This window comes from Chiloscyllium plagiosum, unplaced genomic scaffold (genome assembly GCF_037043375.1).
Source record: "Chiloscyllium plagiosum isolate Xiang-an unplaced genomic scaffold, Cpla_swu_hap1 HiC_scaffold_11, whole genome shotgun sequence".
In the NCBI taxonomy this organism is placed as follows: Eukaryota; Metazoa; Chordata; class Chondrichthyes; order Orectolobiformes; family Hemiscylliidae; genus Chiloscyllium; species Chiloscyllium plagiosum.
Genome location: NW_028270149.1, coordinates 46,580,705 through 46,604,028, shown reverse-complemented (window position 1 = coordinate 46,604,028; position 23,324 = coordinate 46,580,705). Strand labels below are relative to the sequence as shown.

Here is a 23,324-nt window from a genome sequence, read left to right as displayed (position 1 = left end):
GCACTTCACCAAGGGACTACATTGCCATCTTGGTCTAGGCTGACTAAGACTCTTGGTGCGATCTCCTTTGCTGGACAGTGGGTAGAAGTCCTGCCATCCTTTCTGCCACCCCATTCACCAGTCCTTCTAGGTTCAAGTGGGGGAACTGAGGAGCTAGTTAACACAGGTCATTATGCATGGTCCACCATGAATTTGACCCAGAAAAATGCTTTGCCCAAAAATGGGAAATTTACCCTCAAGTATCTCAAATTTATAAACTTTATGCTTTCTGCCAGAATGAATGCCTTCAGAGTTACCTGCGTTTTATTTTATCTACCATGTTAACCATGTACTTAAACATTTTTTCACCCTATCCAAATATTTTTGCAGTTTCTCTGCTTTCTCTTCCAAAGTACTTTGAATTTGTAATGTAGATTAAAGGATAATCAATAGTGATGTAGTGACACAAACTTGAGGGAGCCTTTCAGAATGCACAGAATAGATAGGTGTCAGTGAATTAGAAAAAATTTCAAGGGACAGACACACCCATTAATGGTTAAGTAGCAATGGTAAAGACAGTATCAAGCTATAAGAAAACGTATATGATTCTGCGAAGAATCAAGTGGTGAGTCAGAATATAAAATACCGCAAAGAATGACCAAAGTAAAGAGGGAAAATTACTGTAAAAGAGAAGGCTAGACAGAAATATTAAAGTTATGCTGAGTATTTTTTTTTTAAAATCGAATTTGAAGAAGAAAGGTCAACAAAGTAAGTGTTTGTTCAGTAGAAAGTAAGACTGGAGAATTAATAATGAAAAGTAAGGAAATAAGCAATATCACAGAAGCACAATTAAATCAGGAAATGGAAGGAAGGGAACAACTCAGAATCACCACAGAAGTGGTGTTGAGTAAATTGTGGAGACTGACAAGTGTATGGCTTCTGATGGACTTCATCCTGGGGTCTTCAAAGTAGTGGCTTGTAAGTTAGTTGATTCGTTACTTTTAATTTTCCTAATCATCCTTGATTCAGGCATGATCCCGTTTGGCGAGAAGATAGTAAATGTAACTCCTTTATTTTGATAGGAAGGGAATCAGTACGAAGAGAACTACAGGCTAGTTAGTTTAACAACTGTCACAGAGAAAATATTAGCCAGTACTATTAACAGGTTATGTAACTTGATAGGTTCAAGATAATCAGACAGTTTCAACATGGTTTTATTAAGAGCACCACATTTGGCCAAACTGTTGGATTTCTTTGAGATGTTAATAAGTGCTGTAAATATAGGGAACCAGTTGATGTACTATATTTAGATATCCATCGAAGACATCAAAAGTTATTGCAAAAAATAAAATTTCACAACACAGAGAGTAGCATAGTAGCATGAATTAAAAGACTGGCTGACTGACTTGAAACAGAGAATAGCGCTGAAAATGTGTTGCTGGAAAAGCGCAGCAGGTCAGGCAGCATCCAGGGAACAGTTGGCTCTTCATAGCCAACTGCCGCCGCGATATTAACCACCACCTGAACTCCCCCACCCCTCTCACCCACTCCAACCTCTCACCCTCGGAACGCGCAGCCCTCCACTCCCTCCGTTGCAACCCCAACCTCACTATCAAACCAGCAGACAAGGGAGGCGCGGTAGTAGTTTGGCACACCGACCTTTACACCGCTGAGGCCAAACGCCAGCTCGCAGATGCCTCCTCCTACTGCCCCCTTGACCATGACCCCAACCCCCACCACCAAACCATCATCTCCCAGACCATCCATAACCTCATCACCTCGGGGGATCTCCCATCCACCGCCTCCAACCTCATAGTCCCACAACCCCGCACCTCCCGCTTCTACCTCCTGCCCAAAATCCACAAACCTGACTGCCCCGGCCGACCCATTGTCTCCGCCTGTTCCTGCCCCACCGAACTCATTTCCGCATACCTTGACACTGTCCTGTCCCCCTTAGTCCAAGAACTTCCCACCTACGTTCGGGACACCACCCATGCCCTCCACCTGCTCTATGATTTTCGCATCCCCGGTCCCCATCGCCTTATTTTCACCATGGACATCCAGTCCCTGTACACCTCCATCCCCCATCACGAAGGACTCAAAGCCCTCCGCTTCTTCCTTTCCCGCCGTACCGACCAGTACCCTTCCACTGACACCCTCCTTCGACTGACTGAACTGGTCCTCACCCTGAACAACTTCTCTTTCCAATCCTCCCGCTTCCTCCAAACGAAAGGAGTAGCCATGGGCACCCGCATGGGCCCAGCTATGCCTGCCTCTTCGTAGGATATGTGGAACAGTCCATCTCCTGTTCCCTGGATGCTGCCTGACCTGCTGCGCTTTTCCAGCAACACATTTTCAGCTCTGATCTCCAGCATCTGCAGACCTCACTTTCTCCTTGAAACAGAGAATAGGCATAAACAGGTGTTTTTTCAGCTGCGTAAGGTGTGTCAAAGGGACTGCAATTTATGACTTAGATGAAGGGACAGAAGATATGGTTGCCAAATTTGTCGATGGCACAAATACAGAACGGAAATTAAGTTGTGAAGAGAACATGTGATTGCAAAAACACATGGACAGTTAAGTGAACGGGCAAAGATGTGGTCAGTGGAGTATAATGTGAGAAAATGTGAAATTGTCTAGTTTGGCAGGAAGGAAAAAAAAGAAGCATATTATCTAAATGTTTGGAGATTATGAATCTCTGAGATGCAGAGAGATCTGGGTGTTGTGTGCATGAATCACAAAAGTTTCATCTGCAGATACAAGTAATGAAGAAAGCTAATAAATGATTTGAGTACAGAAGATAGGGAGGTTATGCTTCACTTACTCAAAGCACTGGTGTGACCACATTTGGAGTACTGTGCACAGTCCTATTTAAGGAAATATGTGAATGCATTTAAGGCAGTGCAGAGTGGGCTCAACTCAACTAATATCTGGAATAAGCAGTTTGTCTTATGAGGAAACGTTGGCTAAATCTGAAATTTAGACAAATAGGAGGTAACTTACTTGAATCATAGAAGAGGAGTCTTGAGGAAATAGCTGTGAAGAGCATGTTTCCTCTTATAGAAGAAACTAAAGCTAGGGATGATTTTGAAAATCAGGAATTGTCTGGTTGAAACAGATGAAGTGAACATCTTTCTTTGAGGTTTGTGACCTCTGTGAAATGTGAAATTCAGATTGCAGTTGGATCAGCCATGATTTGAAATGGATCCAGAAGCTGAATGACCGATTCCAGCTCTTAATTCATTTGTTTGTTATGTGCTTTGCTATCTAACTTGTAGTATCAATAAACTTGATACATTACATTTGGCCTTCTTTTGTAAGCCATAGGGTAGAATATTACAGGTGTATGAACAACATGAGCTATGGACAATATTTTTGGCAGAACTGGTGGGAAGACTGGTGAGGTCCATCTCGCCAGTGAGAGCATCTCCCATTTCTGATGCTTTAGCTAAGTGGTGAGACGAGTTTCTTGATAGGCAGTGTGAATTTAAGTTACAGGGGACTATAATGTGTTAAAGACCTTTTTAAGCCACAGCCACCTCATTAAAGTAATGAAGTAATCACAGTTGCTTGTATTGTGATCCACAGACATTGGCATCTGACATTTGCCAGCCTCTCATGATCCTCAAATCACTTCTCTGATTCACGCACAGCTACCTAGATTACACCTCCTCCCACCCTCCCCCCTGTAAAAACGCCATCCCATATTCCCAATTCCTTCGCCCTCTGCTGCATCTGCTCCCAAGAGGACCAATTCCAATACCGAACAACCCAGAGGGCCTCCTTCTTCAAAGACTGCAATTTCCCCTCAGACATGGTTGACGATGCTCTCCACCGCATCTCCTCCACTTCCCGCTCCTCCGCCCTTGAACCCCGCCCCTAGGATTTCTTTGGATGTCTTGTGAGTGGCAGGTTGTCCAAGAACAACATGTGGTAATATGTGGATAGAATTGGACATAACGGTCGCCAATTAACGAAACATGTTTGACAAGACATGATGAGAATCCCTACAGAAACTTGACACAACGCATACTGAGTGAAAAGTTGTAAGATTCAGCCTTAAACATAGATTGTAAGTAGCTGAGGCCGGTGTATTGATTCTTGCAGTATCCCACCTTTTATGGCCTGTCAAACAAAAAATAACCCCTTTTACAAGATACAGGGATACGAATAACCATTCATCAACTCAAGCTTTAACTTGCCCTAATTGCCTGAGCCCTAATTTTCTTTGGTGTCTTGTGTCGCATCTTAATTCAAAGTGCTTTTGAAAATTCAAGTACACGCGTCCACTGTTTTCCCCTTAAGTTCTACCAGTTATGGGCTGGCAAATGTAACAAATTTGTCCGAAATCATATCTCCATAATAAATCGGTGTTGATGTAACTTAATCTGTTTTTGCCCTGGTATGCCATCTCTCCCAAGAAATTCTGGCATATTCCATACTACTGACAAGGCTAACTAGCCTTTGGTTCAGTACCTTCTTTATGTTTCATTTGAATAATGGGATTATATTTGTTACCTTCCATTCCATGGAGGCTGTTTTAAGAGTCCAGTGAGTGAATGGAGTGAACTCTTGAAGATTGTAAAGAAAGCATCCATTATCTTTGTCTTCACTTCTTTTAGATGAATAAAGCTTAAAGTAAGACTTGCCCTAGTTGAGCAATATTTCCCACAGTATAGTGCTAATGTCCTATGAATTAACACCATGATTTGAAACCCCTGCCACCTGTTCTACTTTTTCCCTACACATTTATTTTTCTAAACTATTTGTCCCTGTGCCATTTTGCGTTTGGCTCAGGTAACAATCTGAAGATTATTACATGTGAGTTTCTGAAATCATTATACTGCTCCTTCCTACTAAAGGTAAAGTTGCTGTAGTCCCAGAGAACAATAGGATTACTCTCATTAGAGAAAGACAGCTGGTGGTGAGTTTAACCCGAGGGCCACTACGTCTCAGGCAAGGAGCAAGGCTGAGAAGGCAGAACCTTTATGGTGACCTCAGCCGATATGGAATTGAACCTAGCTGATGGCATCGCTTTGCATAATAAACCAACTAGGCAAAATTGAGGACTGCAGATGCTGGAGATTAGAGTCTGGATTAGAGTGGTGCTGGAAAAGCACAGCAGGTCAATCAGCATTCGAGGAGCAGGAAAATCGATGTTTCAGGCAAAAACCCTTCATCAGCCCGAAACGTCGATTTTCCTGCTCCTCGGATGCTGCCTGACCTGCTGTGCTTTTCCAGCACCACTCTAATCACAAACTAACTGTCCAGCTGTCTAAGCTAATCAACTTCCTACCAACTGATTTGATTGTCTTCCTGCTGTATGCACAATGCATAGCTTGCTTACCTACCTGGCCAACTTTGTCCTCGATCTCACAAACAGCAAGAACCCTTTTACCTATGCGATATGTGCAGCAACCTTCATTATAGCAGTTGCTCCCTTTATCTATCTCATTGGCGTAATTCTTTGTATTCCTCGCAAATTATGCCACCTCATAGCACAAGTAGTGTGTCTGGCTTCTGGTTGATCGTATCCAGCTAACTTGCTGTTGCTACCCAGCGTCTGCACTTCAGACTCCAGCTCCAGTTCCCATTCTATATAGCCTATCAACTGTATAAAATATTGACTAATATCAAATTGTACATATTTAACTCTACTCTGAATGGATTTGGAGGTCCTTTTGGTTGTTATTGTGGACATAAGTCAACTATTTGCAGTCTTATGATCCGTGGGATTTGGGTAACTATGCAGTGTTTGCAAGCAAAAAAAATAAATTTTCAAATGCCTTATTCCACTGAGGTTAAAAATATTTTAAAATCTACTTCAGCCTTTGGTTTCATATTAATTATTTTGCCTCAGATTGCAAGTCTGACTCAGGCACGGGAGCACATACAAATTTGTTGGGACATTTGGACAACACTGAAGACCACAGTAGGAGGTAAGTGACCAGGACAAGCTGGATCTGTCAGACAGAGCAATGTGTTAGAGCGTATCTAACTATTAGAGGCCTTGGCTGATGAGGCTAAAGGTATTATTCGTAGATGTATGTGGGAATTATTCATTCATATATATTTCTAAGTACAACAATTCAGTTTAATTTCTAAGACTGAGTAATGTTAAAAAAATGCAATTTGCAGAAATTTAGTCAATTAGGTACTGATTAACAATAGTGATTAACCTGAATTAAGAATTTAGTTTTGGTTCCCTCACAAACAATTTTAAAATTTCCATGCTTGCTTTCAAAGTCCTGTCTCATCTGCTCCCTCACTTTTTTTCTGTAATATCTTTCAGCCCTGCAAAACTACAGGATATTTATGTCTTGTACTTCTAGCCGCCTGTACTTGCCAAGTTTTAATTGCTACACTATTTGAGGCCATGTTTTTAGTTGCTAAGGGCTCCATACTCCAGAATATGCAATTTTTCCAAGTGCAGTATTGAACCAGTTTCCCATCTTCATCACCTGACAGAGTGGATCAGTTACCTCAATTAAAAACAAAATACTGCTGTAGTGATTGGAATGAGGGCAAGTGGATCTCATTGACTGTGATCCTTGATTAGAGTTCTTAACCTGGGTCCATCAGGGAGTCCTGGCTGACAGATCTGAACAGGAAGGCCAAAGAGTCCCCTCGTCTAGGCACTGGCTTTCAGTTGGCTGGTCAGACTCTGTGTACTGTGGACATGCAAATAAAGGGTGATTTGGGTGACAGGATACTGGCGACTGTGCAGGTATTTTAATTGTGGATGCCAGAAATCTGAAATAAAAGCAATGTTTGAAAAACTCAAATCCAGCAGGTATGGCACCAATGACGGAGATAGAAACAGAATTAATGTTGAACAAACCCAGAGTTGACCCATTTTCTTCTTTTTACATCTATCATTTACGCCTACTTTACCTCTATTCCTCCTTTAGTATATTGAGCACCCCTTTTCTCTTCTGCTCTGTGCCCCGTCACTATCTTTCAACTCACACCTTGTTGCCTCCTAACAACAGGATAATAACCATTTTCAAGTTCCTTTCAACTGTAAAGAAGCCATGCCATACTCAAAACACTAACTCTGTTTCTTACTCCACAGATGCTTCAGATGTCTGGGTTTCTCAAGCTGTTTGTTATTGTGAAACTTGTTCAGTTTAATTACATTGATTTGAGTATGGGCTGCTGATGCATTCCACCATTCTACCATATTTCCAATCAAGGATAATAATGGGAAGTTGTGTGTGGAGTCAGAGGAGATTGGGGAAGCACTAAATAAATATTTTTCAACAGTGTTCACTATAGAAAATGAAAATGTTGGCGAGGAAGATATAGAGATATTTGAATCTAGACTAGAAGAGATTGAGGTTCACAAGGAAGAGGTATTAGAAATCCTGCAGAGTGTGAAAATAGACAAGTCTCCTGGGCCGGGTGGGATCTATCCTAGCATTCTCTGGGAAGCAAGGGAAGAGATTGCCGAGCCTTTGGCATTGATCTTCAAATCATTATTGTCTACAGGAGTAGTGCCTGAGGACTGGAGGATAGCAAATGTGGTTCCCTTGTTCAAAAAGGGTAGTTACAGACCAGTGAGTCTCACTTCAGTTGTTGGTAAAGTGTTGGAAAAGGTTATAAGAGATAGGATTTATAACCGTCTAGAAAAGAATAATCTGATCAGGGACAGTCAACACGGTTTGTGAAGGGTAGGTCATGCCTAACGAATCTTATTGAGTTTTTTTACAAAATGACCAAACAGGTAGATGAGAGTAAACCGGTTGATGTGGTGTATATGGATTTCAGCAAGGCGTTCGATAAGGTTCCCCACAGTAGGCTATTATACAAAATGTGGAGGAATGGGATTGTGGGAGACATAGCAGTTTGGATCAGTAATTGGCTTGCTGAAAGAAAACAGAGGGTTGTAGTTGATGGAACATGTTCATCTTGGTGTCCAGTTACTAGAGGTGTACCGCAAGGGTCGGTGTTGGGTCCATTGCTGTTCGTCATTTTTATAAATGACCTGGATGAGGGCTTAGAAGGGTGGGTTAGTAAATTTGCAGACGACACTAAGGTCGGTGGAGTTGTGGATAGTGACGAAGGATGTAGTAGGTTGCAGAGAGACATAGATAGGATGCAGAGCTGGGCTGAGAGGTGGCAAATGGAGTTTAATGTGGACAAGTATGAGGTGATACACTTTGGATGGAGTAATCGGAATGCAAAGTACTGGGCTAATGGTAAGATTCTTGGGAGTGCAGATGAGCAGAGAGATCTCGGTGTCCATGTACACAGATCCCTGAAAGTTGCCACCCAGATTGACAGGGTTGTTAAGAAGGCATACAGTGTTTTGGCCTTTATTAATAGAGGGATTGAGTTCTGGAACCAGGAGGTTATGCTGTAGCTGTACAAAGCTCTGGTACGGCCGCACTTGGAGTATTGTGTACAGTTCTGGTCACCGCATTATAAGAAGGATGTGGAAGCTTTGGAAAGGGTGCAGAGGAGATTTACTAGGATGTTGCCTGGTATGGAAGGAATGTCTTACGAGGAAAGGCTGAGGGCCTTGAGGCTGTTCTCATTAGAGAGAAGAAGGTTGAGAGGTGATTTAATAGAGACATACAAGATAATCAGAGGGTTAGATAGGTGGACAGGGAGAGCCTTTTTCCAAGTATGGGGATGGCAAACACGAGGGGACACAACTTTAAAGTGAGAGGAGATAGGTATAAGACAGATGTCAGAGGTAGTTTCTTTACTCAGAGAGTAGTAAGATTATGGAATGCTTTGTCTGCAACGGTAGTAGATTCACCAACTTTAAGTGCATTTAAGTCGTTATTGGACAGGCATATGGATGTGTATGGAATAGTGTAGTTGGGATCAGCTTCCGATTAGTATGACAGGGCGGCGCAACATCGAGGGCCTGCACTGCGCTGTAATGTTCTATGTTCATGTAGTGGATAGACATTTACCCAAAAGTCATTCCTTAAATTTATTTTTCCAATACCTTCAATCTAAATGATAGAACCTAATGCTGTAATTAGCAGTACTTTCTGCAAAGGTGTTTACTGTTGAAGGCACAATTTTAACTTGCTCGCTGTGGAAGATGCATGAGCATATGGGAAGTTTCTTTCAGTGCAATGCTTTCAGTATGAATATTCCCTTTTAATGCAGTGCTTCTTTGAGTTTCCATTGGTTGTTCTTATTAAAGCTTCACTATTTGATGTTCAGTGCCAAGATAACAGTGTACTAAAATTAGATCTGATGATGTTCTGTGTACTTTTAAAAATGTACCAGTGTTTTGAATTTTTACAATGTGTACCTAACTATGACCATTTAATGTGTTGCCATGTGAATGTGTTTTACTGCAGGTGATGTCTCAAAAGATCCAACCGAAACCCTGTTACTTCTGTATGAGTTTGAAGCCAGAGCTAAACTGAATGATCCCAAGATAGAGGATGTATTGGAGCGAATGTTGCAACTTCAAAAGATAGAGCCCAAAACACTGGAAACCTTGGCATGTAAGTATTCAGAGTTTCAACACTGATGAACATTTTGGCAAAGACTCTCATGGATGATTATTGATTTATAAGGTAGAGTAAATAATACTTTATAGTAAATAATACAAAAGAACATTAATGTGCAGGGTTTCAGTGCACATATAGGATTGACTGGATTGCTACGAGGAGTACCGACACACCTAATGTAGGCCTGATATGAATCTCTGGTCTAATTGTTGTTTGTCAAGCAATTAATGCAAATATTTCTGTCATGTTTATTCAGAAAAAAACAGCCCTCTTCAAATAATTCAGTATATATTGTTATGAAGACGCTTTATATTTGATATTGCCTGGATGACTTAGGTTTTGAAGGATTGAGGTAAAAGAAACTTACTTTGAGTTTTGTGGACATACATAGAATCATGCAGTGCAAAGGAAGCCCCAATACACTACTACCTACACTTGTCCTACCTTCCTGCACTAGGCCCATAGCCTTGAATGGTTTGACATTGTGCTCATCCAGAGTTTAAAAATTTTAAACCTTTTAAAGATTGAGGTTTCCTACCTCACCAACTCCACCAAGCAGTTAATTCCAGACTCCCACCACTCTCTGAATGAAAATGTTTTTCTTCCCATTCCACTGCCTGCCTTTCACTTTAAAATTATGCCTCCTTCAACCAAGGAGAAAAGCTGCTTTCTGTTCACTTATCCATGCCTCTCATAGTCTCATACACCTCCTTATTGGGTCCTCTCTCAACCTTCTGTGCTCCAAAGAAAACAACCAGAGCTTATCCAGCCTCTCTTCATAGCTGAAATGCTTCATCCCAGGCAAAGTCTGGTGAAACTTATTTGCACTCGCTTCAGTGCAATCGTATCTTTCTTATAATGTTTTGACAGAAACTGTGTAGACTACTCCAGCAGTGGTTGTTGTGTACACTTCCAACATGGACTCCCTTCTCCTATACTCTATGCCACGATTGATAAAGACAAGCATCCCATATGCTACCTTAACTACCCTGTTAACTGTCCTGTTACCTTCAGGAATGTGGCGAGTGGCCCAAGATCCCTCCTCTGTTCCTCTGAGTTTCTTAGTGTCTTGCTATTCATTGAATATTCCTTGTCTTGTTCCTTCTTCCAAAGTGCATCATCTGACTTTTATAAGAGTTAAATTACATCTGCCAACTCATTTATAATCTGCTACAACCTAACACCTTCGTTCTCCTCACTGTCAACAACCTGGTCAATCTTTGTCATTTGCAAACTTATCACCCTCCCCCACATCACATCTGCATTATGTATGAATATCATGAACAATAAGGGACACAGCACTAAGCCCTATGGTACATCACTGTACACTAGGCACCAGTCATACAAACAGCCAATGCCACCATCCTCTGTCTCCTGTCACTAAGCCAATTTTAGGGCCATCCTGCCAGGTTACCCGAGTTCCCATGAGTTTTACCTTTCTTTTATCAGTTTCCCATGTGGGATCCTGTCAAAAGCCTTTTCCACGTCCATATAAACTACATCAACTGACCTACCCTCATTCAAACACTCGGCCACTTCCTCAAAGAATTTTACCAGATTTTGCCATGTTCCCTTTGTCAAAGTATACTGATTATCCGTGATCAAACTTGCCTCTCTAAATGGAAGTTAATCTTCTCTACTATTTTCTCCAATAGTTTCCCTACCACTAATATTAGACTCACTAGTCTGTCATTCCCTGGTTTGTTCCTACCACCCTTCTTATAAATTGGAACCACATCAGCTGTCCTTCAATCCTCTGGCACTTCCCCTCTGGCCAGAAATGATTTCAAAACTTGGGTCAGGGTCCCTGTAATTTTTGTCCTCATCTCCGAAAGGAGCCTGAGATATACCTCATCCTGGAATGGTTTCTTCAGAGGAAGTCATTGAAAGTTCACTGTGAACAATGATTTTTTTTTCCCAACAAGGCTTCCTGTGAGTCATATGACTAGGGATAATTGCAAGCTTTGCCATAAACCCTACTGGGCTGTGTGTTGAATCGTGACTGGCTTGGAGAACTTCTGATACTATTAAGTTGAACTGGAGAACACCTATTAAAAATCAGCTGAGTTGGAAAGAATCTTACCATGAACAGGTGCCCGTCTCAATTCCCCCATTTCTGAAATGAAAATTCTCTAAAACAGTCCAGGGTGGAACCTATTTATTATTTTGAAACAGTATGGAAAAATATCTCAAAGTTTTATTTGATGAGCAAGCTGCGTTTGTAAGACACCTTGACCACATGCTCGAACATCAGAGCAGCAGACTCCAGAATATCCTTTGTCAATCCTTTTGCCTTCAAGATTACCTCATTGGCCAAAGTGCTTAGTTCTTCAGAAAGGCAATGTCTGCAGGGAAATGTTCTTTACTGTTTTCCTGAATAGAATTTGTGTGTGTTTGCACATGAGTTTTGGAGATAATTAGAAGGATATGCATTTATATTTTCATATTATTTGACACTGTCTGTCAGCCAATTCTTGCATTGTTGTTGATTAAATTTTGATAATCAGCCCATATTTGCATTAATTAAGAACTCTCATAGACAGATCTTTTTGTTTAAAATATGATGTGGATAAGGTACTTAATTAGTCATCTCGGTAACTGGAAGAAGTATTTTTTATGTTTATTTACAACCCACAGAGTATTGGAACGAGAGCAACATGCATTCCACTAGTCTCAGTTGTAACAATGTGCGGCATATCAGTGCAATATGCATAATATATTAGTGTTGTTATTTATTATCATAGAAAGATGTTACTTAAATGATGGATAAAGTTGTTACCTAGTTACCGCCCTAGCTAACACTTAGTGGCTCAGCACAAAAAGGAAAAGAGTCAAGTCTGTATCAACGATTGATTTTATTGTTAGTTAAAACAGACATACAGTTCAAATTGTTTGGTTAGGAAAGAATTAAAAGCAGGCATGCAATTTTTGCAAGACTAAAATCTATGCATGCACCCACAAGATTTCTCAGACGTTCTCTGAATAGTCACAGAATATAAAGGCTAATACTCAAAAAAAGATGTTGATGCTGGCCAGGGATTCCTTGGGTCCTCAGTGTTGTCTCCACATTTCCAATGTAGGGCCTCCACTTTGACAAAGATTGCTTGCACACTGTAAATCCTTCATTGTTATCCTTTTTCTTTAAATTCCTGAACTGTGGTGTCTTTCTTTCGTTGACTCTGGCTCATTCTGCCAAGCCTGTGTCCTTCTGTTAAAGGCTTGAGCCCAAGGTCACGGATAGCATAATCTCATTACTCTTCCACCAAATAAGGATTTATACCTTATGTCACTTACCTTGCTTTTCTCTAAGCCACGCCAGGTCCAACCAGTTACACTCAGCAAGAGCTAGTGGTTGGGACTTTGATTACTTGAATTCACAAGCTGCTGTTTTTATGTGTGAGCAGCACCTGGCCAACAATGTGAGCTGCTAACTTGCCAAGATTCTTGTAATTCAAAGTTTGTGCGAGGATTTGTAGCTCGGGTGCTCGTTGTTGTGGTTCTGTTCGCCGAGCTGGAAGTTTTTGTTGCAAACGTTTCGTCCCCTGGCTAGGCGACATCATCAGTGCTTGGGAGCCTCCTGCGAAGTGCTTCTTTGATGTTTCCTCCGGTGTTTATAGTGGTCTGTCCCTAGAGGCATGGCATTCATCCACAAACTCCATCAACAAACACATCGACCTGGACCCAATATACCAACCACTACAGCGGACAGCTGAAACTGACAACTGGAAGCGGCAGGGACAGACCACTATAAACACCGGAGGAAACATCAAAGAAGCGCTTCGCAGGAGGCTCCCAAGCACTGATGATGTCGCCTAGCCAGGGGACGAAACGTTTGCAACAAAAACTTCCAGCTCGGCGAACAGAACCACAACATTCTTGTAATCTAACAGGATATTGTTTCTCTGCCATTTGGTATAGTCAGTACGGCATAGAAGGAGACTATTCTGCTTGTATGTATGCATGCATTATGATCATCCAGTCAGGCAGCATCCGAGGAGCAGGAAAATCAACATTTCGGGCCTGAGCCCTTCAAAGAATCCGGGCTCCGGTCCGAAACGTCGATTTTCCTGCTCCTCAGATGCTGCCTTACCTGTATGCTTTGCCAGCAACACACACTCAACTCTGATCTCCCGCATCTGCAGACCTCACTGTCTCCATGTGTGATCATTCACCAACCTTGGCAGTTTGGCTAATAATGTGATCATTGCAGAGCAAATAAAATAAATCTAATAAAATCTAAATTTGTGGTGAAACTATGGAATTCGTAGTCACAGAAAGCAGTCAAGGCCAAAACATTTTTTGATTTCAAGAAAGAGTTGGCTATAGCACTTGGGGCTAAAGGGATCAAAGGTTATGGGGGGAAAGTGGGAACAGGCTATTGCATTGAATAATGATCCACGATCATAATGAATGGTGGAGCAAGTTTGAAGGACCAAATGGTCTGTGCCTGCTCCTGCTTTCTGTATTTCCAATGTTATGTTCAATCCTCATAATGCTAAGAATGCAGAAAAGTTCTTTGCATAGGAAGCCCCAGCTCATCTCAGATTCTTAGTTTATATGAATCCTAAATGAATTTTCGGAGATTTCAGCACCAGTGTATTTATTATCTTCATTTTGATTTTTGAGCATGAGAGAGCTCAGCTAGACAGCTTGTTCTTAAAAAGGCTTTCTCTAGCTCAGCTGTTTTTAAGCAAGCTTTACTCCAATAGAACTGAACATATGTCAAGCCAGTCCTATTCTAAACAGCAGGGTTCTACAGCAACGCTAGCAGTTAGTACCCATCATGTGATTTTTAGGAAGCCTCTCTATTACCTCTTTTAAACCATTTTAACTTTGAACACCAAACTTCAAATAAAACCTTTTTCCACAATCCTTTAAAACTTTAGCTCTCCAAGCACTATTAAATATAATATCATCACTCTTAGAGAGGTTAAATGCTATCTAGCAAGCAGCACTGGGACAGAGCACAATACATAAGGAACTCTTAATCCCTGCACTCCTTGAACTTACTGAATGTAATGAGCTTTATTGTCATATGTACTCAAGTGAGTACGGTAAAAAGTTTACAAGCCATTACCAATGATGCCATCTTAGGTGCAAGCTAAAGAATTTTCCATACAAGTTCTTAGGAATACACAGTTAGAAAAATAAAGAAATCAAAAGTCCAGCATTACAGTTGTTAGAAATAAATTAGACAATAGAGAAATAAAAAATTTAGACCAACAGTCCTTCAAACAGTCCATGATGGCACATAGCATCGAGTCTGCAGCAGGCTTTGACCCCAGACCATGCTGAGCTTCATCATGAGGCCAGAAGTCCAAGCTGAGGGCATACCAGGCTAAAAGACTACCGTAGGCCGCTAAGTGACCACTACGCAGGGCAGCTGAGACGAGAGATTGCCGCACTGTCTATACTTCTCATGATTTTGTAGACCTCAATCAGGTGTCCCCTCAACCTCCGTATTTCTAATGAAAATAATCGTAATCTACTCAACCTCTCTTCATAACTAGCGCCCTCCATACAAGGCAACATCCTGGTGAACCTCCTCTGCATCCTCTCCAAAGCATCCACATCCTACTGGTAATGTGGCGACCAGAACTCTATACAGTATTCCAAATGTGGCCGAACCAAAGTCCTCTGCAACTATAACATGACCTGCCTACTCTTGTACTCAAGACCTCCTCCATTGAAGGAAAGCATGCTCTATGCCTTATTGACCACTCTATCGACCTGCATTGCCACCTTCAGGTTACAATGGACCTGAATACCCAAATCTCTCTGTACATCAATTTTCCCCAGGGCTTTTACATTTATCGTAGAGTTTGCTGTAGAATTGGATCTTCCAAAATGCATCACTTTGCATTTGCCTGGATTGAACTCCAGCTGCCATTTCTTTGTCCAACTGCTCAATCTATCTACATTTTGCTGCATTCTCTGACACCCCCCTTCACTATCTGCTACTCTATCAATCTTAGTATCATCTGTAGACTTGCTGATCAGACCACCTTATACCTTCCTCCACATTATTTATGTATATCACAAACAACAGTGGTCCCAGCACAGATCCCTGTGGAACACCACTGGTCACAGTTCTCCATTTTGAGAAACTCCATTCCACTACTACTCTGTCTCCTGTTGCCCAGCCAGTTCTCTATTCATCTAGCTAGTATACCTTGAACCCCATGTGACTTCACTTTCTCCATTAACCTGCATGGGGAGTCATATCAAATGCCTTACTGAAGTCCATGTCTATGACATCCACAGCCCTTCCCCTTATCAGCCAACTTTGTCACTTCCTTAAAGAATTCTATTAAGTTGGTAAGTCATAATCTTCCCTGCACAAAACCATGCAGCCTATCATTGATAAGTCCATTTTCTTCCAAATGTAAATACATCCTATTCCTCAGTATCTTCTCCAGCAGCTTCCCTACCACTGGCATCAGGCTCACCGGTCTATAACTACTTGGATTATCCTTGCCGTCCTTCTTAAAGAAGGGGACAACATTAGTAATTCTCCAGTCCTCCGAGACTTCACCTGTGTTCAAGGATGCTGCAAAGATATCTGTTAAGGCCCCAGCTATTTCCTCTCTCGCTTCCCTCAGTAACCTGGGATAGATCCCATCCAGACCCTGGGGACTTGTCTACCTTATTGCCTTTTGAAATATCCAACACTTCCTTCTTCCTTATGCTGACTTAAGCTACAGTAATCAGACATTTATCCCGAAACTCAACATCTGTCATATCCCTCTCCTCAGTAAATACCGACGGAAAGTATTCATTAAGAATCTCACCCATTTTCTCTGTGTTTGGTGGCGTGGCCTCCTTTGATGAGCTGAGGGAAACAGCATGCCCATTAACACCTCTAGATCTCTGTCTGCAAAACTAACTGGCCTTCGAGCTACTAGTTTTCCAAACTGTTTACTAGCTTTTCTTTCTGGGCCATGTTGTCAGTGGTGAGAATGTGTGAGCACATTGTGAAAGGCAGTTTCTGGCTTGTACTGTCTGAAGTGCTGTGGAGTTTTGTGCTAGCAGCCTGAACATTGCAATGCCCTGACAGTAGCAAATATATCCACCACAATTAAAACACAGCTGCAAGAGTCAGGTGCTATAGAGGCTAGTTCCTTAACTAGTGAATTGAAGGTTGTACAAGGAAAGTTTTGAATTATGGCAAAGAAAACCGGCATAAAATGGAAAAGTTTAGCCTTTATTTTCAGTTCATGTGTTTTTAGTTTTCACAACAGCCAGAAAATTTCCAAGAGGTTGTACTGTCCACGGTGAGCAACCAACCCCCACTGTGATGATAGCCCTATCCTCCATTTGTTGGCTGGAACATTTTATCTGCCAGCTATCCATCCAAAGTCGAGCCTGCTGACCACTCTCTCATTCAACCAGGTCACCGTGTCCAAGTCAATCCTTCATGACTGGACCTCAACCCAGTGCACTGCCACAGTTTTGAATTAGTGCAGACTACCTTAATTGTTGAAATGGATGTGTGTGGTGACAGCAAGGAGCAGCTGGAAGCCACTTAGGCTGTCTTAGTATAGGTACTCAGAGTGGCTGCTTCAGCTCATGCCTGTACCCACCACTGAGTTAGCCAGGTTTGTTACCTTAAAGAAATGTTCCCAGATCAAACCAGATCATTTGTCAGCCTTTGCCACCAGAGCGTCTCTCATCCTTATAAAGAAGATTCTGGCATCTTCCTTTCCAAGGTGTTGGTTCAGATGCAGTTGAAGGTTTTCATCTAGCACTTGTTTTCAGAGTTGTTGCCGTGAATAGAGAGGAAGGCATTAAGTAGCATTTTTTCATGAGATTAATGTAATGTACTTTTTAAAACTTTTCTCTGATGACAAAATTGTTTGCATTTAGCAAGTTGTTGTTTAGCTCATAGAGTCATACAGCATGGAAGCAGACCCTTTGGTCCATGCCGAACATAATCACAAACTAAACTAGTCCTACCTGCCTGCTCCATACCTCTCTAAACATTTTCTATTCATGTATTTATCCAAATGTCTTTTAGACGTTGTAATTGTAACCAGATGCAACGCTTTCTCAGGAAGTTCATTCCACACACAAACCACCCTCTGTGTAAAAGATTTGGCTCTTTATCTTTTTAAAATCTCTCCTCTCACCTTAAAAATGTGCCCCCTAGTCTTGAAATCTCCCATCCTAGGGGAAAAAAGCGACCATTAACTATCTATACCTCTCATTATTTTATAACTTCTATCAGATTGCCTCTCAACATCCTACATTAGAGTGAAAAAAAAGGTCCCAGCCTATCCAGACTTTCTTTATACCTCAAACCTTCTATACCTCGCAACAACCTGGTAAGTCCCCTCTGAATCCTCTCTGCCCTGATTACATTCTTCCTATAATGGGCAACAGAACTGGACACAATATCTCTGAAGTGGCCTCACCAATGTCCTGAACAACCTCAACATGACTTCCCAACTCGTATACTCAGATGACTGAGCAATGAAGGCAAGCGTGTCAAATGCCTTTTTAACCACCCTGAATATATGTGATGCAACTTCAAAGAATTATGTACCTGCACACCTCGGTCACTCAGTTCCATAACACAATCCAAGGCCCGACCATTAATTGTGTAAGCCCTACCCTTGTTTGTTGTACTAAAAGGCAATACTTTGCATTAACCAAATTGAATACCAACCACCATTTTTCAGCTCATTGACCCATTTAACCAAGATCCCTTTGTAATCTTAGAAAACCTTCTTCACTCTGTCCAATGCCACAATTTTGTGTTGTCTGCAAACTTACTAACTATGCCTTCTGTATTCTCATCCAAATCATTCATATAAATGACATACAAAGGAGACCCAGAACTGATCCCTGTGGAACACGGCTGGGACCAGGCCCCCAGGAACTCTACACCATGACTCTCTTGCCATTAACAAATTGTGTATCCAAATGACAAGCACACCCTGAATTTCGTGTGACCGAATTTTACCAATTAGTCTACCATGCGGAATCTTGTCAAAGGCTTTACTAAAGTCCAAATAACCCACATCTGCTGTTCTGCCAATATCAATCATTTTGGTAACTTTCTCAAAAAGTTCAGTCAAGTTTGTGAGACAGTTTTCCTCGCACAAAACCATGCTGACTATCCCGAATCAAATTTTGCCTCTCTGAATGTCCATAAATTCTATAATAATTACCCCCAATAATTTACCCGCAACTGAAGTCAGACTCACAGTTCCCTCATTTCTCATTACAACCTTTCTTAGACAGAGATACAATATTAGCCACCCTCTAATCATCAGGCACCTCACCCGTAGTAATAGATCATGCAGATGCTTCTGCAAGGGGTTTTGTAATTTTCTATCTTACTTTCACAAAGTTCTGGGATGCATTAGATCAGGTCCTGGCGATTGATCCAACTTTATATCTCTATGATTTCCTGAACTTGCTCTTCTGTAATGTAAATTGTTTTTAAAACTTCAACGTTTAATTTTCTACATTCTGTCGACTCCATTTCTTTATCCACCAGAAAAATATTCAAAATATTCATTTAGTATCTCTTGGGGTTCAACACAAAGACTACCTCTCTGTAGTTACCCTCTTGCTCGTTATCTATTTATAGAATCTCTTTGGACTATTCTTATCCTTATCGGCCAATTTTATCTCATATCCTCTCTTTGCCTTCCTGATTTCGCTCTGAAGAATACCCCTACACTCTTTGTATTGATTAAGAGATTCAACACATTAAGCATGCTAAATTTGTTGTGGTACAAAGTCAGTAATCTAATCTCACTCCATTTACTAGATAATCTGGATAACAAATGGAACCGTACCTTAGATGAAGTTGTCATCAGTCTTTGGATATGTACTCTCTCTCCACTGGAGGAAGGATAATAGTTTCTTTTTCATTTTTTTGTAAATTAAAGCATTAGCCATGGAATCTCCTGCTCACTACCCATCAGTTTGTAAAAAGGCCTTGAAAATTGCCTTCTCTCTTCAAAAGAAGCAGCCTGATAAAGATGTGATACGATGCAGGTCAGTAGCCAAGCCAGAGGAATATGCAGTCACATTCAAATCTGTTAACTAATACAACCTTTCTCTATAGTTGAAATTGTTAAGCATTACCTGTGTTTCATTAGTTTATCTTTTACATAGTTATTGCAATTCTCTTTGAATTCTCTGGCTGAATCATGACACTACTACCAAGGTCAGCAGATAAAATAACAGACAGATGAAGACATTCAGGTCGATCCACAGTCACATGCAATAGCATATTTCATATTACACTATATATACATACACACACACACCCTGAATCACCTGAAGGAATGTGATCTCCTGGGAGATTTAGGAAATTAGAATTTTGTTTTTTTTATTCATTCATGAGATGTAGGCATCACTAGCGAGGCTTGCAATTATTGTCCATCCATAATTACCCTGGGCAATTAAGTGTCAGCCACTATGATGTGAATCTGGAGACACACACAGACCAAACCAGGTAAGGATGGCAGTTTCTGATAACCAGCAATGGTTTCATGGTTATTGTTAGACACTTTTTTTTTCCAGATTTTCATTTAATTTAAATTGCACCATCTGCCATGGTGGCATTTGAGCCTTGGTCTCCAGGAGGGATATGGGCTGGTTGCTGGTAGGTGGGACGAGATTGGGTTGGGATATCTGGTTGGCATGGTCGAGTTGGACCGAAGGTTTCCGTTCTGCACATCTCTATGACTATGACTCTATTACCTGGGTCTCTGGATTCACAATCCAGCAATAATACCATTAAACTATCACCTCCCTCCATCACTTCCCTATATAGGTGAATTCGTTGAGCTGGAATGTCATGTTGAGGCTAGGCTACTTTTGGAATACTACATTCAATTCTGGTCTCCTTGCTACAGGAACGATGTTGTGAAACTTCAAAGGATTCGGAAAAGGTTTGCAAAGATGTTGCAGGGGTTGGAGGGTTTGACTTATAGGGAGAGGCTGAAAAGACTGACGTTTCTTTCCCTAGAGCGTTGGATGGGGAGGGGTGTCAATATAGAAGTAGATGAAATGTCTGAAAATGAACCTTCCAGCTCAGTGAGCAAACCTACATCCAGAAATTTATAAAATCGCGAAGTGCATGAATATGGTGAATAGAGTGGGGAGTCCAAAACTACAAGGCATAGGGTTGTACAGCACCGAAACAGACCCTTCGGTCCAACTCATCCATGCCAGCTAGATATCCTAACCTAATCTAGTCCTATTTTCCATGGCTCATATCCCTCTCAACCCTTCCTATCCATTTACTCATCCAGATGCCCTTTAAATGTTGTAATTGTGCCAGCCTCCACCACTTCCTCTGGCAGCTCATTTTATACACGCACCACCCTCTGCGTGAAAATGTTGCCCCTCAGGTCACTTTTGAATGTTTCCCTTCTCGCCCTAAACTTATGCCCTCTAGTCCTAGATTTATCCAGCCTTGGGCAAAGACCTTATCTACTTCTCATACCCGTGCCCCTCATGATTTTATAAACCTCTATAAGGGCAGCCCTCGGTCTCCGACGCTGCAGGGAAAACAGCCTCAGGATGTAAGTTTGCTCGCTGAGCTGGGAGGTTCATTTCCAGACGTTTCATCACCCTACTAGGTAACATCTGTAGTGGGCCTCAGGTGAAGCAGTGTACATGATTCCTGCTTTCTATTTATATTTTTGGGTTTCTTTGGGTTGGTGATGTAATTTCCTGTTCTTATTCTCAGGGGTTGGTAAATGGGGTCTAACTCGATGTGTTTGTCGGTAGAGTTCTGGTTGGAATCCCATCCTTCTTGGAATTCTCTATTTGGCTCGTCCTAAGATTGATGTGTTGTCCCTGTCGAAATGGTGTTCTTCCTTATCTTCCTTATCCTTATCTGTAAGCATACTAGTGAGAGAGGTTCATGTCGTTTTGTGGCTAGTTGATGTTCATGTCTCCTGGTGGCTAGTTTTCTGCCTGTTTGTCCAATGTAGTGTTTATTCCAGTCTTGCACGGTATTTTGTAAATGACATTAGTTTTGGTTGTTGTCTGTATAGGGTCTTTCAAGTTCATTAGCTGCTGTTTTAGTGTGTTGGTGGGATTGTGAGCTACCATGATGCCAAGGGGTCTGAATAGTCTGGCAGTCATTTCCAAGATGTCTTTGATGTAGGGGAGAGTGGCTAGCGTTTCTGGACGTGTTTTGTCTGCTTGTTTGGGTTTGTTGCTGAGAAATCAGCGGGCTGAGTTCGTTGGGGACCCATTCTTTTTGAATACACAGTATAGGTGATTTTCCTCTGCTCTGCATAGTTCCTGTGTGCTGCAGAGTGTGTTGGCTGATTGAAATAATATTCTGAAGCAGCTTTGTTTGTGGATGTTGGGATGATTGCTTCTGTAGTTCAATATTTGGTCCATGTGTGTTGTTTTCCTGTAGACACTGGCTTGAAGTTGACCATTGATTGTTCGCTCTACTGTGACATCTAGGAATGGCAGTTTGTTGTTGTTTTCCTCCTCTTTAGTGAAGTTTATGCCAGTTAGGGTATTATTGATGGTCCTGAAGATTTCCTCTAATTTGTTTTGTTTAGTGATGACAAAGGTGTCATCCATGTAACGACCCCAAAGCTTGGGTTGGATGGTTGGCAGAGCTGTTTGTTCGAGTTTCTGCATTACTGCTTCTGCTAAGAACCCTGATATCGGAGATCCCATGGGTGTTCTGTTGGTTTGTCTGTAGGTTTTGTAGTTGAAAGTGAAGCATGTGGTAAGGCATAGGTCCAGTAGCTTGACGATACTGTCCTTGCTGATGAAGTTAGTGGTGTTTCGTGTATGTGTCTTTGGGTCTTCTAATAGTGTAGTCAGTGTTTCCTTGGCCAGAATAATGTTGATTGATGTAAACAGGGCTGTTACATCAAAGGAAACCATTATTTCATCCTCTTCTGTCTTTGATGGTCTTCAGGAATTTTTGGATGGAATGGAGTGGCCTATTCAGCCTCTCCCTATAGCTCAAATTCTCCAACCCTGGCAACATCCTTGTAAATCTTTTCTGAACCCTGTCAAGTTTCACAACATCCTTCCAATAGGAAAGAGAGCATAATTGCATGCAGTGTTCCATAAGTGACCTAACCAAAGTCCATTACAATTGCAACATCTTCTCCCAACTCCTATATTCAATGCTCTGACCAACAAAGGGAAGCATACCAAATGCCTACTTCACTATCCTAGCCACTTACGACTCCATTCTCAAGGAACTATGAACCTGCACTCCAAGGTCTGTTTGTTCAGCAACACTCCCCAGGATCTTCCCATTAAGCATATTATTCCTGCTCTGATTTGCTTTTCCAAAATGCAGCACCTCACATTCATCTAAATTAAACTCCATCTGCCACTCCTCAGCCCATTGGCCCATCTGATCAAGATCCCATTTGTACTCTGAAGTTAACTTTTCCGCTGTCCACTGCACCTCCAATTTTGTTGTCATTTGCAAACTTACTAGCTATACCTCCTATGTTCACATCCAAATCATTTATGTAAATGACGAAAAGCAGTGGATCCAGCACCGATTCTTGTGGCACACCACACCCCACCGCCTCCGGTATGAAAAGCAACCCACCACCACCACCTTCTGTCTTCTACCTTCGAGCCAGTTGTGTATCCAAATGGCTGGTTCTCCCTGTATCCCGTGAGATCTAATCTTGCTAGCCAGTCTACCATGAGGAACTTTGTCAAACGCCAAACTGATGTCCAGATAGATCACATCCACCATTCTGCCCTCAGCAATCCTGTGTGTTACTTCTTCAAAAAACTCAATCAAGTTTGTGAGACATGATTTTCCACACACAAAGCCACATGGACTATCCCTAATCAATCCTTGTTTTTTCAAATACATGTCCCTCAGTATTC

The 23,324-nt window shown here is 41.6% G+C and overlaps 1 protein-coding gene across 3 annotated transcripts in view; it reads left to right on the top strand.

Annotated features, from left to right (window-relative positions):
- Positions 1–23,324, top strand: part of tex11 (testis expressed 11) — a 236,352-nt gene that overhangs the window by 160,400 nt on the left and 52,628 nt on the right. For all 3 annotated transcript variants that reach the window (XM_087992026.1, XM_087992025.1, XM_087992027.1), the window contains 3 exons: positions 5,840–5,918; positions 9,306–9,455; positions 19,364–19,472. In XM_087992026.1, coding sequence (XP_087848152.1) covers positions 5,840–5,918; positions 9,306–9,455; positions 19,364–19,472 — 338 coding nt within the window. The remainder of the gene's footprint in view (positions 1–5,839; positions 5,919–9,305; positions 9,456–19,363; positions 19,473–23,324) is intronic.